Below are 11,900 nucleotides of genomic sequence, written 5' to 3' on the forward strand. Positions count from 1 at the left end.
GTGACACCCAGCTCTGCCTTTCCCAGCTGGGTGTAACCCAGCAAGTCACCGAGCTCCCAAGTCTGCGTCCACAGCTGTGAAATGGGATTGATGACGCCAGTAGCACTGGGCTGGGGTGAGTATTAAGTATTTCAGGGCCTGTGGACAGAGCAGCTCAGTATCAGCACTAGAGAAGGGGGACCTATATGACCCCATTCAAAGGCTGAGATCCTTTCCCGGGAAAAAGCTGAAGGAAAGGCTAGGGGAGAATTTCTCAAGGGCATTATCTTCTGTTCACCTGCAAAGGACAAGGGAACAGAGGTGACAAAAAGAGACTGGTGAGGAAGCCACATCCGGGGACAGCTGCGTGTGGGCAGCGGGGGGATACAAAGGGAAAAGACGCCCTGTAGCACCAGACACAATCTAGAGCCTCGTCTCTGCTCCAATGTCCACACTGAAGGCCTCCAGCAATGCCAAGCAGGCCAGCAGCCTTGACCTGAATAGGTGACCTGAACATGTGTCCCACAAAAGTGGGGCACAGACGGTGTGAACCTCATTGGGGGACTGCTTTCCAGCCTGGGGTCTTGTGATAAGGGTGGTGGCCACAATGTTCACTCCCACCAGCCTGAAGCCCACAGAATGGGCTACCCCCAGCCCTGCCCCAAAAGCACCACCACCAACATCCCCTACCTTCCTCGTGAGGGCAGCTGTATGGGTGCAGCAAGAGGGAGAATTACAAAGAGGGCACCAACACTGTAGGTGAGGGCCCAGGGGGTCGATGTCCTAACCGCAAAGTGTGGCGCCACCTTACGGCCACTTCTGGGTTCCTTTCCCATCTAGCACCTCAGACTTCCCAAGATCAGAGTGGAGGGCACCTGGGCCACAGAAAACAACTAACCTTTTAAGGAAATGAAACCTTTCCAGCAGAGGAAGCCACCCAAAGAAAGAGGCAGCAGCCACCAAGATTGACTCATTTTTATTTTTTATAAAACAAGCTACAAATAGTCTCCCTCCCTCCTCACAAAGGAAAACCACACAACACAGCCTCCACATATGTGTGAGAGAGAAGATGCCCGGGGGAGAGTCTGACTTTCTACAAGGAGGTACTTCCTCCTGGCCAGAGTAGGGGACTGGGGTCTCCTGGAAAGTCCATCCAGCTCCAGCACGCTGAGCTTTCTGGTCCAAACTCATGGGCTAGGGCTCCCCTTCCACCTTACCATGTAGGGATGGGGCCTCCAGTCACCCTAACACAACCTCTGGGACTTTCACCCTGACAGCAAGAACCTTCTCCAGTCAGAGGATGGGATACCGGGATGGGGTATGAGATGCACGAGATGTGGCCAGATTTCCAAAAGCAATCCATAGGGGCACCAGTCCTGGGCTACTACCCACCCTCCCTCAGTGCTGCCACGCCTGCTCATGGAAGGGGTGCTAAGTGCCACTTGTTGCTCTTGGATGACTGTCAGATAGGCATGGTCACCCGGGCAGAAGAAGCTGGCATCTGACCCGAAGGCTGCCCAGCACATTGGATTCCACGTTGGAATCACAGTAAAACGTCTGTGGAAAGCTAGGCCTGGATTTCCCCATAGCTGGGTTATTATCTCTGCACTTCTAGGCGAGGCAGAAGTGGGAGGCCCAAGGTGAGCTTTGCTCTGGAATTGGCCTCAAGCCTGGAAGCCTTTAAGAGCATTTAAGGGAACAGGAAGAACCTCAGTACTGAGTTTTTTTTTTAAAAAAAAGGCTGAGTTTCCAACAAGGTGACGGACACAACTCTTCCCTCAGGCTTACGATGACCAAAGGATGGCAGAGGAGATAGAGGAGAGTGGAAGTAAAAGCCTAGTCTGACCTTGGCCCTGGGAGCTGTCTCGGGAAGCCTCATTCGTGGGTTTGTAGGAGGCGAGAAGCCTCCTGCGGGTACTGCACTCACCGGGGCAGGCCTTCTGTCCTCTTCCCTCCGCTGCCCAGATACTAAACAGCTACTAAATAAAAGGCCCCTCTGTGTGTCTTTTCCTTCGTTGCCTCCCTTCTCATGCTTTACATGGAGTAGATGCTAAACATGGGTGGAAATGTTTCAACTGACCCTAACGCAAATCCTTGGAGGACAATTTGCTCCGTGGGCCACCAGGACACTGTGCACCCACGGGGTCAGGGCCACCTGGGGGTCCGGATGGCAGGAACACATGGGCACGGGAGCCCTCCCTCCAGGGGCCCCTCCCATTGTCCCACACCCAGCCTCCCTTGAGAAGGTCAACCGCCAAGTGACTTGCCAGCTCTGACAGCCACAGCAAGAGGCAGTGCCCTCCTCCCACTAGAAAAGAACTAATGGAGTCTGCACTATAACCCCAGGGGTCGGTCTCCAAACAGAATCCAAGCGGGCTGGGGATGGAGTTCGGGGTTCCAGAGAGCTGGGCCGTGTGTCCAGAGCCCTCACAACCCAGAGCAGGAAAAGGGAGGGGAATAAACAGACAGCAGTGCCAATGGCTGTACAAAAGAACTATACAATTTACATATATATTTATATACAGTATATAAATCTCTTTCTTCTCAGTCCCAACAAGACCCTCACCCCCTCAGAACCCTAAAAGTTGTCAGTAGCAGATCCAAAACCTTAACAATAAAAGAGAATGAACAGTCTTTCTTCCCTTTCCTTTTCCCACCACGGTATTAGATATTGGTGTTTAAAAATGAAACCAAAAAGAAAACACACAAGTAAGAGTTATTAAAAGTGCAAACACGGTGGGCACCACTCATGTTACATGGGATGTGGCTGGGCTGTGGGCAGCGTCCAAGGTCAGGTGTCTGGTGATCCATCCTGCCTCCCGGGTCTCTCCACCTGCCCTTTGGTTTTCTGCTCCTTAGATGAGGCGTCCTACTGAGAAGGGAGGTACAAGTGAGAAGTTAGAGTTGGGTTTACAAGCCATCCAGCTACACATGTCAATTTCCTCACCGGAGCAGGCTTTTCTACCTGCTGGTAAATACGGGGCTGGGTGGGACACAGGTAACCTGGACTTGCAGATAAGCCCATGTTTTACCAGCCCATCTGCCACCATGAGGCATCACAATGGCAACAAAATGAGGCTGCCATTCCAGAGAACTAGGTTTTGCCCAGTAACCACAGTTGGGGGGCGTGCACTCTGTACAAACCATCCTACTCCCAGATGCCAGCCTTTCAACCTGGGGCTCGGGGGGAAGTGGTAGGTGCTTGTTTACAGGTGGGAATGGTAGGATCCTTGTAGCACTAACTAATCTTTCTCCTGTGTCCTCAGCAAACAAATTGAACATGGGAGTCCAAGTAACTTGGCCAATCCCAACACTGCTGCACTACCAAAGCTGCATCAGGGGGCCCATAGCAAGGACCCCAGAAAGAAGGCAACTTACTGAATGGGTTTTTGCCTGATCATTTTCCCTGGGGGAAGATGCCAAGACTACCACCTGTCAAAACAGGAACTTAGGATGCTCGAGTGGCCTTGACCCAGAGAACTGGTGGGGCTTCTTCTATACCTGGGCCCCTGGCCCCTCTAACCCCCAGAATGAAGAGGGCACTTGGGGAAGGGCCAGAGATTGTGTGGTCAGGCTTCCTGTTCTGCCCGGGTAAACCCCTTGTTAGCCAACACCTCTTCCCTAAGGCCAGGGCCCCCTCATTAGCCGAGAGGGGCTTTAGTGCTGATGGACATTTGCATATAACCTTCTTGGGTCCTGGCTCTCCCAGTCGCAGAAGGTCAGGTGGAAGGAATCTTAGCCATCATCTGGTCCAGCCCCTTCACTTAACAACTCCGGAAACTGATGCTCAGAGCAGCTGAGGCGCTTAACGGAGGTCCAAGGCTTGTTCTGCGAACGCCCACTCCACCCCATAGGGTGCTGATCGGTTTTGGAGGCTCTGCAGGGCCCAGGTCTCCTAAGGGAGGAGTAGGGAGCGCAAGGCAGGCACACCAAGAGCTGGGCCAGCTCCACGTGGGCCCTGGAGGCTGTGTGATTTTGTGCACAGCCCTCAAGCCCTCTGGGTCAGTCTATGGAGCAGGAATTAGGACCACAGCTGTGCTGCTTCTGTTGTGCCTCTCAGGGTTGCCTTGAGGACCAACTGAATTCATGGAGAAAGGGCTTGGAGGAGTGTAAAGTGCTGTGGAAATACACGCCCACCCTCAGCTCAACCGCCCCCAAGTTACACTAACATTCCTTAAGACCTGAGAAACAAGACAGAACACAGGGTGGGGTGGGGGGAGGGGTAGATACTGGTACATCCAATGTCACGGATGAGAAAACAAACTTGGAAAGATAGAGGGACAAGCCCAAGGCAGGCGGGTGGGAGGTGAGCCTGGTTGCCAGGCCCTGAATCCCATCTTTCACCTGCTCCAGCCAGCAGCTGCTTCTCTCAGGGATGAGAGGAAAGATCTACACGTACAGAGGACCTCAAATAGCCCTGCCCACCAGGCTGAGACTCAGGAGAGAAAACGTACAGCCAGCGGTAACCAGCTCTCACCCTGAAGGCTTACCGCACTAATCCCTTTACCAAAAGATCGCTTCATCCTCAGAACAACTGTATATGGTTCTAATAAAACAATCAAATTATCCCCATTTTATGAGGATGAAACTGAGGCTTGGAGATGGCATAGCTTTTACGTGGTGAAGCAAACTCAGACCTGACTGTCTGCTTCCAGAATCATGCTCTTAACTACCAAGGAAGGCAGGGGAGAGAAAAGGTCCGAGCCCGGAGCAGGTGCCAATCCTTGGGCAATTCATCGGGAGAGCTGGCAATTTTTTTCAATGGAAGAACTCGGCTCCAGCCTGCCTGCTTCACAGGGTGGTGACAGTCATCCTAATGATGGTGCTTTATATACTGGGAAGGGCCAGTTAAGAAAGATCAGCCCTCAGAACACTACGCAGAGAATCCAGCTCCCCAGTGAGGAGTCTGGTTAGTAAAAATGCCTGTGTTCATGGGGCATTTCCCCCAAATTCAGTCCCTCACACCCAAAGCTACATTCACCTCCAAACTGTGTCCTCCCCACACCCGACCTCCGCCCCCAACTTGGTATGCAAGCCCCTTTCAGCCCACCAGAGGGCACTGCACAACACCAGATGACCAACATCTGCTCCATTCCCTACATACCATCTACCCAAGTGACTTTTCTGCTGCTCCGCAGAGGACAGGGACCCTGCGAAGCTGCCGGCAGCCTGGGGGTGCGTTACTCTACTACTCCTAATTTCTTTTGTGCATTCACCACTAACCACGTACTGAGCTAAGTTCTTCACAGGCACCAGCTTGTTAAATCTTCACACCGAATCTGTGAGGCAGACGCTATCATCTCCATCCTGCAGATGAGGAAATTGAGGCTCAGAGAGTTTGGGTAGCTTGCTAAAGATTACAGAGCTAGTAAGTGTCAGGGGTGGATGCTTCCTTTGGGTTCTGTGCACCTGGTGCCCCACAAAGCTTCAGAGGACAGCCGGGAGGCCTCCTTGAGCTCGGTGGCCCCGAGGTCACCACACTCAGCCTCCCTTTGGCTGCTGTGTGCTGCACGGACCTGAACTACCAGCACAGAAAGGGGACTGAGGGCAGAGGGGCTACAGAGCTCTGTGATTCCAACCCCACTGAGCCCAGAAGTGCTCCTGGGTGGGCCTGGGGTCTATACTAACACTGGGTAGTCTCTTTCCAACACTGGCCCTCAGCCTGTGCTCTGAGAAATGGGCACAGATTCCAAATGCCAAAGCGTAATGTCACCATACAGGACAATCCCTCTCCCATCCCTTCATCATTTGACAGGGATCTAATGCACTGTTACTGGGCACCGTGCACCGTGCGCTGTGCACGCTGCCTGAGGTTAGAGCTTGAGACGGCACACCCACAGCTACAGGGGAGCTGCAGGGGAGAATTGGGAACGTGAACTGCAATGCAGTGTGATAAGGCTTCCGACAGCGGCAATAATCTTATGAAGAAGAACAGTAATATTGAACTTCCACGGAGTTCCTTCAATGTCTCAGGCACCATGACAGCTGCTTTGACTCACTGTTGTAGTGAACCAGCACAGCAGCCCTATGAGGTGGATATTATGATTATTTCCATCTTACAGATGAAGACACCGAAACCCGGGTGGCTGAGTAGTTTGTACTCGGGTGAAAGAACTAGGCTGTGGCTGAGGCGGGGTCCTGGGGACTCAGAGTGGTGGGAACACAGAGAGGCATCCTCATCAGACAGGGGTGCCCAGCGTGATGAGGTCACTCACCCAGGGCCACACGCCCCAGAACAAAGGCCAGAACCCAGTGATGGAGCGCACAGGTCCCCCGAGACTGGGTACCTCATGGTACCTCAGCCACTTCCCCAGCTACCTTTTGGGTTTACACTGTCAAACAAGGGTCAGAACGAGGAAAAGCCCTTATGTTTCCTCCAAGGCAATCTCAGCATTTCCCAAGCTTCCATTTCAAATAAGTCAGCACCACCCGAATTGGTATCTTCAGCCCAGACCTTTCACCAGCACTACAGACCCTCTAATACTTTGGGTGCATCCAACTTGACACGTCCAAGCCGTCCTCGTCACCTTCCCTGTCCCCCTGCACCTGCTCGGCTCTTCCTCCCACGTTGCCCATCTCAGTGAATGGACCCACTGTCCAGCTGCCCAAACCAACTTTCATCCCTCTATGCCCTCAATCACCAAGGCCTGCAGGTCTACCTAGTCACCTCTACCCACTACTCTGCATCCCCTACTGGGTTTTTCATAACTCAGGCCTCCATCACCTCCTGTCTGGACAGCCACAGCCTCCTGCTGGCGACTCTGCCTCGCTTATCCCCAATCCATTTCCCACGCTGCACCGGAATAATTGTTAAGCAAAACTGATGCTCTTGTTTCTCTGACTGAATCTCTTCAACAGCTTCCCCACTGCCCTTGTATAGCTGAAACTCTCTCACCTTGCCTCCTACCCCTTCCCCTCCCCTTCCATCTTCAAACGTGCATCTCAGTCACACTGACGTCCTTCAGCTCCTCTAAAACTCTGCTCCCTCACCTCTGCAGCTTCACTCTTCATCTGCCTCAGCTCAGAACACTCTTCCCTCCCCTGATCTTTCTGCCTGGCCACCTCTTACTCATCGCTCAGGGACTGCCGTAGAGCAGCGGCAGCAAACTTATCTGCAAAGGACGAGCTGGTAAGTATTTTAGCTTTGTGAGCCGTGTACGATATACAATATCTCGGCTGTATATTCTTCTTTTTTGAAAATTACATCCCTTTAAAAATAGAAAAACCACTCAGCTCACAGGCTGTACAGAAACAGGCCGTGGACTAGATTGGGCCCATGGGCCACGGTTGGCTGACCCCTGCTCTAGACATCACCTCCTTCCCAAAGTTTTCCAAGCCCGTCTGCCCCTGCGCGGATGGGGGTGCCCTACCTACGTTCCTACAATACTCTGCACTTGCTCCACTGTGACAGAGATCATTAGGTGTCCACCAGAATTCACGCTCTCCTCCTCTTCCTGGGCTCCCAGCCTTCCTTACTGTGGGGTGTGGTCTAGTGACTGAGTTCAAGCCAGTGAAATAGGAGAGGTGATGTGTGTCACTTCCAGGACTGGCCCGTCAACCCCCCACCACAGGCACTGCTCCAGGCTTTATGCCATCTGGCTGGCTGGGAAGGGAGAAGACCCCCAGGGTGACCCTGGATGCCACATAATAAAGACGGCAGAGTCATTCTCAGCCTGAACCTCAGTGACTGCACATGAAGCAATCCCCACTCCTATTCCTTCCCCTGCGTACACCACACACACACACACACACACACACACACACACACACACACACACCCCTAGGACCTGGAATCGTGGTGAACTATTACACGTGCAAGATGAACTAATATCCACTGCGTTGAGCTGAGCCATTACGTGTGTGGTTCTACTTGTCACTGCAGCCTGGCCTATCTTAATACACCCTCATAGCACTTACCACAAGGTATGTAAATACTTTAGTATCTGTCTCCTCCATAGACTGTGGAAGGATAGGGACCTTATCCATCCATTCCTCCACTGTATCAGGCGTCTAGCATGAAGCGTAACACACTGCCAGTAAGTAGCTGAATAAACATGCACCTGGGACCTCATCTACTGGGGGAGCCCTTGGCCCCCGGGGCCCGGGAGGGGCAAGTCCTAGCGGGCCAGGAGCATAGGCGAGCACTCACCTTCTTTGCTAACACCCAGGCAGCCCTTCAGCTCGGGAAGTGAGATGACCTTGTCCTTGTTCAGGTCACAGTAGTCGGTGAAACGCCGGGCGCATTTCTTGGGCTTGGCTTTCTTCTTCACGTAGCGCTTGAAGGGCTTCATTTCCCTCTTGTTAATGTCGTCGCTGCTGTTGCTGTCCAGCTGGCTGAAGTACCAGTGCACCACTCGCTCCTCCAGGGTGTGGCTGGGGTCTGGCTCTGAGAACCTGGGCCACGGGCAGACACCCCCATCCCCCGGCACACCGCTCAGGATCCTGCAGGAGCCACCAGCCCAGCCTCAGTTCCCTCCCACGTGCTCAGATGCCAGGGCTGCCGGCAGCCAGGCAGAAACAGCTTCTCCGAGCCCGGGCCCTCCCAGCCCCAATGAGGCTGCAGCCGAATCAAGCCATCCTTTCCAACTGGAGCCACAAGACCGGACAGTTCATTCTTCAGGGGTCCCCAAGTAGGTGAGCCTTCCACCCCCTCCGCCATAGCCAGCAACGTTCTTGTACAAGACGGATGCTCAAGACATATTGGCTGGATATAATTCACCTGAGAAAAACCACAGGAATCCAAACTGTCCTTCCAGCCTCGTGTTGCTGCTACACAAGCTGCCCGTTACACATGAACTTGGCATCCAAATGAACATGACTATGGAAAAAGGTGCTCAGAGCCTGCACCACCCACCCAGTGCCAGCCCAGGTCCTGGGAGGGCTTCCAAAGCAGGAGGCAGAGCCCCTGGCTTCAAACTGCTGTCTTTTGGCGAAACGGAGCCAAGAAAGTGAAACCGGGCAGCAGCAATTCAGTGTGAAGTGTGACGTTCCCGTGGGCCGTCCCCGTCAGGTATCAAGTGCGGTTAAGAATTTTTGAGGAAAGAAGGCAGTTGAGATGGACACAAACAGAGGTTCTACAGCTGGCAAGTCCAGACCTACTAAGCGTGGAGTCTGGCCACATAGAGGTTTTAAGACAGGAGGTCCAGGGTGGACCCAGGAAGCCACATGTTAACTAGAACCCCCAGGGGATTCTGCTAAGAAGCACTGGGCTAGAGTAACCAAGAAAGCTTCCCGGTGTCAAGATGCACAGCGGTGACCGCATCTAACACAGCCCGTGTATGCGTGGTGACCGTAACGTGACAAGAGCAATGCCTACACATGTAATGTGCACAAGGCCTACCCATCAATTTCATTTACTCATGCCTCATCTTCTCCCGAAAAGGATTCAGGGTGCTAGCTGAAACTTTTGAAGCCAACGAGGCGTCTCTTCTAGAGGGGGGTGACTGGGGTCTCTGGCCAGGAGAACAGAGTCACACGAATCCCATGGTTCCTGCTGCCAGGGCCTGGCACGGAGTGAAGGTGGTCCAGGCCCTTTTGTTTAAAGCCCTGGGTAACTTTCCCTTGGTTGGGGGACTAAGGCTGAGGTTGGGAGGTCCATACATTCAAATACTTAGACAGACTACGTGACGGCCGTGGGTGAGAAGCATGGACAGAGGGGCTCGCTGTCACACAGGGATCCTACGCCAGGGATTCAGCGCCTGCCAGCACACTCTGAAGCTGTACCTGGCAAGAAAAATATTCAAGGCACTTCCCAGTGCCTTGGGGTTCTTCTCTGGGGTTTGCCGAGTTTTCCGGGAGGGAGGGGACCATCCCTGACACCTCCGCTATGAATGAGCCAGCAAACTCCCTCCCCTACCCCAACCCCCAAGTGGCCTCACCATTTAGGGAAAAAGACGTTTCATTACCCAAAAAAAGCCAGGCATCCCTGTTGGATGCCCATTCCTAATTAAGTGGATTGCAGTCTTGGGCAGGTCTCCCTGGGCACCCTGGACCAATTCCAAGAGAGCACAATTAGTGGATCTGCCAGCAGGACCTCATCTTGACAGGTCTGGTGCAGGGAGCACCTGGGGAAGGTGTGAGGGACCGTCTGCTTCTGGCCCTTGGGGAATCTGCTAGGTCTGTCACAGAAACCAGGCTTGGAAGGGCTTTCAGACAGGCATGGCTCAGACTGTTGTCTCTGCCAGTACATGGTACTTTGGTGGTTTTAAGCTTCCTCTATTTTCACTGCAACATTCACTCTCGAGCCTGCAGGGTATACCAGGCAGGCCCCAGGAAATTCTCTATCAGGATGCTCGTGGAGCAGGAGGGAGGGTGGCCAGCTCCCTTGCAGGGCACCCTGCCTGCCCTCGCCTTCCCCTAAACGCGAGGGAGGACCCAGGTGCGGGAGGAGAGCCGGGAGGGACCCAGGGGAGACGCTCCAGCTATTCCCACCCAGGCTTTCTAAGGCGGCCAGGGGAGGGCTTTCCCCCTCGGCCCCTCCCGTGAGGGGGGCCACGAGAACCCCCGGCGAAGGCAGCTCTTCCTTTAACCTTTAGGTTCAGCATAGCGTAATGTCTACCTAGAGGCTAGAATAATAAAGCCTCACTTGCTGAGACGGGAAGGGATGAGGTCATCCTGCCCAGACGCCCTGCCAGGAGAGGCTCGCTGCCTTCAACACGTGTTCCTGGGCTCCCGCCTGCCTACCCAGTTCTCAGCGACTCTGTTGCTGGAGCTCCCCGAACCTTCCTTTGGGCTAGGCTGCAGCAAGAAGCAGCTCTTCTCCCGCACTACAACCTCTAGGAGTTTCCTCTCATGCCGGAGAGTGACTGTCATTTGGCCGCTGCTCCTTTTTCCCTCCCTTCCCTGCCTCCTTGTCTGGAGAACCCTGTTCCTGCCCTCCTCACTCCCAGCAGGAGCTCCCCAGCCCAGAGAGGCCATGCCTTCTGCCTGCTACCCCCCCGTATGTCCCCCATACCCCGCAGCCGAGGACACGTCCCAGGAGACGTCCTCCGAGGGCCCTCCAAGCAGTGCCTCTGGCTCCCTAGAGCACTTCCCCACCCGGCAGCCTGCCCTGTGGGCCTGAGGGGCCTGCCTCTCCCCGCCCCCGTCCCCAGCTGGTGTAAGGCACTCTGCTTCGGAAATCCTTTGACTTCCAGAATCCCATGCTGCCCCCTCCCCAAACATCAGAGCCAGGCTCCACATGTGTAGCTAGGCAGCGCTAGCTAGGGTCCTACTTTGGAAGCCAAGGCTTTGTCTAGGCCAAGCGCCAAGTACATTTAAGGCAAGAATTTCTTAGCGAGGGTGGGGGGCAGGGGGGGTGGGATCATGGACCCTCAGAAAACGTAAACAAAGCCATAGTCCCTCTCTCTAAGCTGCACATGCACCCAGAACTCTGCAGATGTTAGGGGTTTAATGGACTCCCTAAACCTCATCCAAGGTCATGGACCCAAGTTAAGAACCCTCGTCTAGAGGGAAGGAGACTCCAGCCATGACCCCAGAAGAATAAGTCTGAACCTTCTGGAAGAAGGTCAGGTGAGGCAAAAGACAGTAACTGGGAAGGGGTTGGGGGTAGTTTTCATGCTTCCAACAAAGCATACTAGAAAAAAGAAAACTACTGAAGGCATCCGGCTCAAAACGCTGAAAATGAGGTTTCTGGCTTCACAGCAGCCTCAAGTCCCCGAACTACCATGCTTCATGCAAGAACTAGTTAAGACTGACATCTATCAGGAGTCCTGATTTAGCCAAACCAGCGGTGGGCATGTGTAAAAGAAGCCACGAGAAGCCTCTGTTAACTAAGGAGAAGCTAAGATTTTCCCATGGGAGTGCTGGATGGGGTGGGGCAAGAGGGCTTCCCCAGAGTCTCCAGGAACCTCTCAAGCAGTCTGTGCTGGAGTCCTTTCCATCACAGCTGGACTCCTCACAACTTACCCCTGACCTCAAGG

At 53.8% G+C, this 11,900-nt stretch overlaps 1 protein-coding gene across 1 annotated transcript; it reads right to left on the bottom strand.

The window, feature by feature from the left end:
- Positions 1 to 10,791, bottom strand: LOC114485058 (SPARC-related modular calcium-binding protein 1-like). Its single transcript, XM_028485519.2, has 3 exons — positions 10,701 to 10,791; positions 8,129 to 8,443; positions 1 to 2,851 (listed from the first exon to the last, which is right to left on the bottom strand). The coding sequence occupies exons 1-3, from the start codon at positions 10,789 to 10,791 to the stop codon at positions 2,835 to 2,837; spliced, it is 423 nt and encodes a 140-aa protein (XP_028341320.2). The 3' UTR covers positions 1 to 2,834.
- Positions 10,792 to 11,900: the final 1,109 nt, after the last annotated feature.

The sequence above is a fragment of the Physeter macrocephalus genome, unplaced genomic scaffold (assembly GCF_002837175.3).
Source record: "Physeter macrocephalus isolate SW-GA unplaced genomic scaffold, ASM283717v5 random_426, whole genome shotgun sequence".
Classification (NCBI taxonomy): domain Eukaryota; kingdom Metazoa; phylum Chordata; class Mammalia; order Artiodactyla; family Physeteridae; genus Physeter; species Physeter macrocephalus.

Bases quoted from the DNA above. Each gene is read 5' to 3' on its own strand.
- LOC114485058 (XM_028485519.2), bottom strand. From the start codon at position 10,791: ATGACAGTCACTCTCCGGCATGAGAGGAAACTCCTAGAGGTTGTAGTG. The intron at 8,444-10,700 runs GTTCGGGGAGCT...GAGGGAACTGAG, and splicing joins GCAGCCTAGCCCAAAGGAAG to GCTGGGCTGGTGGCTCCTGC.